General features: G+C 57.7%; 1 protein-coding gene across 1 annotated transcript in view; it reads right to left on the reverse strand.

The window, feature by feature from the left end:
* Nucleotides 1-5,235, reverse strand: part of SRRM3 (serine/arginine repetitive matrix 3) — a 34,063-nt gene extending 28,828 nt beyond the window's left edge. Inside the window, exon 1 of the mRNA XM_046668603.1 lies at nucleotides 5,003-5,235. Within this exon, the coding sequence (XP_046524559.1) occupies nucleotides 5,003-5,235 (233 nt within the window). The remainder of the gene's footprint in view (nucleotides 1-5,002) is intronic.
* Between the last annotated feature and the right edge of the window lie 765 nt (nucleotides 5,236-6,000).

Below are 6,000 nucleotides of genomic sequence, written 5' to 3' on the forward strand. Positions count from 1 at the left end.
CCAGTGGAAATAATCATGGCTGAGCACAAAGATATGACTCACTGCATGTTTACAGCAGGACGGATGCCCCTGACCAGGTGAGGTGCGAACGTGTGTGTTTCCATAGCAACCTGTCCCTCCTGGATCCTGGCAGGTGGTTCATGTGCTAGTCAGTATCTGTTGGCTCCTGTGTATCCTGCGCTGGCCTGGGAGTTCCCTGAAGGCAGGGACCTTATCTGTCTGGATGGCCATTGTGTCCCCAGCGTCTGGCACCTTGCCTGCCACATGTGGCATCCAACATTTTTTGACAAATAAGTGACTGGTGATGGAGGGGCAACGAAGAGTTTGAAGGTTGGATTTTCATTTTGGAAAGGTGGGTCTGGTGGCCGCGTGGCTGGAGGAGAGGGACCTGGAGGCAGAGAGGCTGGCATTGGGCTACTGCAGGGGTTCCCGCAGAGATGGTGAAGTCAGAACTAGGACTGGTTGAATATTTCATGGGGTTAGATGAGGAGCACTCCCTGCTCCTTAACCAGGTGTCCCCTGACCCCCCACTAAGGTCTGTCCCTTTGCAGGTTCAGGCACCGTGTGGCCCACCATAGGGAGGATTGAAACTTGCCCGGCAGGGGGAGGGGCTCATCTCTTCCAACCCCCCACCCTCACCACAGGGGTGGGTATGTGTGTGGCTCAGGCCATGCTGTGCTGACACCTCTAACCCAGTGTCACCAAGCTCTGTGTCTTGGCTCATAAGTGTCCGCCTCAGGCCCTATTTAGCCTCAGGCTCAGGCATTTGGCCAGAGGTCCCTTGATCTTGCTTGTTAGGCAGTGCAGAGCCCTCGGTCAGCTGCGCTGGCCTGGTGCCCAGGAAGAAGGGGTGATGGCCCCTTTCTGAGCAGTGGAGGCACAGAGGAACTGCTCTCATCTCACTTTCTCCCCAGGAGACCAGCTTGTTATTGACATCAGCACAAACAGCACAGGCCCTTCAAGACTGCCCAGCCCCTGACTCCTAGACCCCTGGGAGGGAGACATAGGCTGGCTGGGTCATTGGCATGGGGCCCTGGGCCTGGTGGGGTTGGGGAGGAGACGGCCCAAGACCAAGACTGGGCCAGATCTCCAGATGGGTGGAAGGGCTTCAGGCCAGGCTCCAAGCCCCCATGCCTGGAGTCTTATGGAGCATGAGAGGCTGGGAGGGGAGAGTAAAGCTCAGTTTCATGAAGACCTGGAGCAGGACATGTGCAGGAACTTACGTCTCATCCCAGAGCCGGCAGCTCTAAGGCAAGTTGACTAACTCCAGCATCTGCCATTGGGGGCTGGAGATGCTGGGGTGTACGGTCTCAGAGGCTTGGGGAGGACCCCTCTATGCCCCAGGGCATCTTGCTGGGAGAAAATTGGGACCTAGGGATGACATCTGGTTATTGGGCATAGCAGTCTCAAGTGCGACCACCACCTATGAGTCTCCCCTCCCCTCATATCTCTTGAGGTCAAGCCTCAGCTGAGGTCACATGGGACAGTGATTGTGGGGAGAGGCAGCAGAGCCCAGCAGTTCTGTGTTTGAATCCTGGCACCCCCACATTCCAGCTCTGTGACCTTGGACGAGTCCATACACTTCTCTCAGCCTTAGCCTCTACATCTGTGAAATGGGCTAGTAACCTGCCTTGCACGGTTGTCATAAGGGTTAAGGGAGATGATGCATATAAAGCACTTTGCACATGCCTGGCATACAGTAGGTGCTCAATAAATGGTATTGATGGAGGATTACTTGTCCCAGAGCAGTGGGGACAGAGGATCTAGGCATCCCAGGCTTCCTGCCTTTTTCCACCCCAGATCCCCGCCAGGTGAACGTGGTCCCAGGCCGAGAGTCACCTGCGCCCCTTCTCTCTGCTTTCCCAGGAGGCGAAGTCTGAGACAGAGATGGAGGCTGTAGTGATGGAGGTGGCAGTGCCTGCCAGCTGAAGACCAGGGAGGAGCCTGGCTGGCCAAAAGTCGAGGCCTTGGACGGGAGAGGGGGATAGGGAGGGCAGTGATGTCTGTCTCCGCGCCCCAGACTCCTGGCTCAGATGCTCACCCAGCCAGTCTGGCTCCCTCCTCCCCACTCCGCTCTGTGGGAAGGACGTGCCAAATTCCTTGTTGCTTTGCGGACTTCCTGGCTTGCCCTCTGGGGCTGGGGAAGGGGGAGGCTGCATTTTAAAAGAGGTCCCCAGAGTGGAAAATGTTTAATTCTGCCTGTCTTTGCCCGGACCCAGCACTTCCTAGCTAATTGCTTCCTTGGTTGTTAATTTGAACTTCACCGCAGCTCTGAGCGGGGCGGGGTGGCCTTCCTCTTCCTATTTATTTTACAGGTGAGGAGACGGAGCAGGGAGAGGCTCAGAGCTGCAAGCCCAGCCGTCCCAGAGCCGGGGTGGGAGCTGTCCAGCATCGCGCCCGGCCGGCTGGGGCCTCCGTCCCTGCCCCCACCGTGATTGCCGGCTACACGCAGAGGCTGCCCGGGAAGGTGACTCCAAATGCAGCATCAATCAGCAGTGAATTAGCCGGCCATCCATCAATATTAAGGGAGGGATTGCTTTTTAATGGGGCCAAAGAATGTGTGTTCCTGTGACTAGTGGGAATATTTGTCAAATGCCTCAGAACCTGGTAAATAAATGTGAATGAACCAGTGTTTCTAGAAATGGATATTAATGACTGGATTTTAGAATAGGGCAAGGGTCCCTTGTGTTTGTGGAGCACTTTCTGGGGACTGGCTGGGGGCGGGGGAGCCCTGTATGTGCCTTAGTCCACAGGACTCAGAACAACTCTCTACTTTATAGGCGAGTAACTGTGGCTTGCCCAAGGTCCCAGGCCAGGGCTGGAAGCCTGGATTGTTGGGTTTCAGAGTGGCTGTACCTCCACTGATCAGTCTGCTGCTAAGGGGTAGGGAGGGGAGGGGGATGATAATTTGTGGGGATTCCAGCCTGAGGACCACCTCCAGCCAGGGCTTGGGTGGGGAAGGGGCCCTGAGTGAACATCTGGAGACCTAGTGGGGCCTTCCCAGAGGCATGGGTCCTTGATGCCGGGGGACTGACACCAAGGACATGGCCATATGCCATCTCCCTCTGCTTGTGGCTGCCCTCATCTGATAATGATCCCCCTGGGAGCAGTGAGGGGCTTCTGGAGGAGGAGGAGATTCAGCCAGGGGGAGGAGGCTTGAGGAGGGAGAGAGGTGCCGTGAGGGAGGGGCCTTAGAGCTTCCCAGAAACCATGGGGCTCTGCAAGGGGGAGGGCTTTCAGAAGGAAGGTTCCTGTGAGGAGGAGAGGGCTCAGTGAGGGGAAGGGGGCTCAGGAAGGGGTGGGGCTCCATCAGGGGAAGGGGGCAGTTTCTGAGAACAAAGCACAGAAGGCTGGCCCTCTTCTCTCCCAGTTATCCCTCCTGTCCCCCAACCACGCCCACCTGCCCACACTCCCTTCACTCCTGGAGTCGCCCAACTCATCAGGATTTGCAGGTATCATTACGGTCTGGGGTTCTCTCTGCAGGAGGACACTCCCCTCTCAGCCCCTACTCAACTCTGCCCCTGGGGATCTCATTTCCTCTGCCCACTTCCACAGCTCATCAAACCTGTTCTCACCACCAGCTGGAGGCCTCCTTTCATCTATCTTCAGCAGCCTTCCATCCATCCATCCTTCTCTGCAGGGACCTCCCCATCCCTACCTGGTCCCCAGCTGGAGGTGAACACCAAGTCCCTGTGCCTTAGTCTTTTTCTTACAAGTGGCCCTGCCTGGCAACCCGTTGGGGGCCCTGGATCCAGGCCTAGCCTTGGCCCTGCCTTCCTGATGGCCTTCAGCAGGTGACTGTCTCTGTCGCGGCCTCAGTGTCTTCCCAGGCTCCACAGGGACTGTGAGCCATGTCTTGGCTGCTTCCTGGGAAGCCCAGGAGGCCTGGAGGGACTGACAAAGGTGCAGCTTGGAAGGACCGCTGTGCACAGGCTGTCTGCCATGATGTGGCTCCAGGCCCCACTGCTCTGGGCATTTCTGATTTCTCAGCTCACTGACAGGGCCAGTCTGATGAGCCAGACCTGCTCCCCACTTTGACTCTCTTAACAGCCAGCCCGCTGGTTTCAGAGTACTCAGGGTAGATGCAAGAAGGAGCCTTGGGACCACCAGCTTTCCTTGGAGCTGCACAAATGGGAAGCCTTTGTTCTTCGTTTCTTTGCCTCCAGCTCCATGTGTGAGAGCTGTCCTGTCTCCTCTGGACTTTCAGGGGAGGTCCCTAAATCCTTACTGACTGAGCAAGACACAACCTTCTCAGCCTGATGAACTCCTACTCACCCTTCAAAGCCCACTCAAATGTCTTCTCTCAGAATCTCTCCTCTGAGCTCCTGAAGCACTTGGCCCTCCCCTGTCCTGTCCTACAACCACGATTCTGATCTGTCTTATGGCGGAGTTGGTCCTTAACATACTCGTTTTCCTTCTGAGATGGGGAGGGAGCAGGGGAGCGGGGGCCGTCTTTGAGGAAGTGACTCCAGTCCGGCTCTGGGGCCCAGCATTGCCCAGCACAGTGTCTGGCAGACTTGTGTGCCTCTCTGGCTGGTTCTGAACTAGACAGAGTGAACCTAAGCTCGTGGGTGTGGCTGCCGGCTGGGAGTTCTCTGCTGAAACCACACGCGGCCCTCCCACAGAGCAGGGAGCCACTGTGCTTTCCTGCCTGGCTGCGGCACCTGCTTGGCAGAGACCCGGCAGCCTGAGCCTCTCATTTTATAGAAGGGGAAACTGAGGCCTTGCGCTGTCATTGATGTTGACATGCCTCTCTCCCCCAGAGGACAAGATGTTTCTGGAAGGCATGGACTGTGTCTCCTTGGTTTCTGTGAATCTGAGCCCAGTTCAGAGTTTGACAAAGAGCCGGCGTTCAAGACAGCTTATTGGTTGAATAAACAAAGTTCAGCGGGGCTTGCCATGGTTCTACCCCGCTGGTTCAGACTCTGGCGCTTTGCCTGACTGGCTCCCGGGTCCCAGCGCTCCCGGCCCCGCCCCCGCCGGCCAACCCCGCTTGGCTCACCCCTGCTCCTCCATCATCTCCTGCAGCTCCATGCACTTGAGCTCTACGCGCCGCTTGCGCTCGTGGTCCAGGATCTCGCGGTGCGCACGCTTCACCAGGCCCGGCTCCGCGGCGCGCAGCTCCTCCTCGGCCCGCGGCCAGGTCCCGGAGGAGGCGCCGGGCTGCGGGAAGCCGTTGGCAGCGTCGGGCGGCGACGGCATGCTGGCCGCCCCGTTGTTCACGGTGGAGGACATGGCGGCTGGCCCCGGAGCCGTTGGCCTCGGCCCTGTGGGACAGACATGGACACCAGGCGGGATGGTCACTTCTCGGTCACCTGCTAAGCTCCTCTCTGCGCGGGTTAATCCTGGAGCTTTAAAGGCCCACTCACGGCTCTAATCCGCTTCCTCTCCTGCTGCAGAGGGGCTGCCGGCCCATTCGCACCTTTGGGTCACACCTCAGGGCACGAGGGGGAATTGGACCCTGGGCTTTCCCCATCTGTAAGGTGGGTGGGTGCAGGCTGGACTTGATGGCCCCTGAGGGTGCTTAGCGTCATCTCCAGGGACCTGGTAACCCTCTAGGGCAGCCCTCTCTGCCTGTACCAATTCCCGGGCCTGAGCGCCCAGCCCCTGCTACACAGCTGCTTGCAACTACCGGGCAACCAGATGGGTCTCTGGGACAATTTTTAGTTTTATTTTTCTTTTTCCTACAGGCTCAGTTTAAATGCCTTCTTCCCCCAAACACCCGTCATCCTGACTCTGGCCTGTGGGGTCACAGACTCCACATGCTCCTGCCTCTGTGTCTGCTCCCAGGGCAGCCCCCAGAAATGAGAAGATGGAGCCTTCTCTGGGCTCCCGTCCATTCCCACCACAGATGCAGTTTTCGGTTTCCACTTTGATCTGTCCAACTTTTCCAAAGCCAACATTCCAGGGGGGAGCCTGATTCAGACGGAAGCCCACCAGTCTGTCCCCTCCTTTGTTCTGAAACACGGCTTCTGAGGATGTGACCAAAAGTGGCACTGA

This window comes from Equus quagga, chromosome 7 (genome assembly GCF_021613505.1).
Source record: "Equus quagga isolate Etosha38 chromosome 7, UCLA_HA_Equagga_1.0, whole genome shotgun sequence".
In the NCBI taxonomy this organism is placed as follows: Eukaryota; Metazoa; Chordata; class Mammalia; order Perissodactyla; family Equidae; genus Equus; species Equus quagga.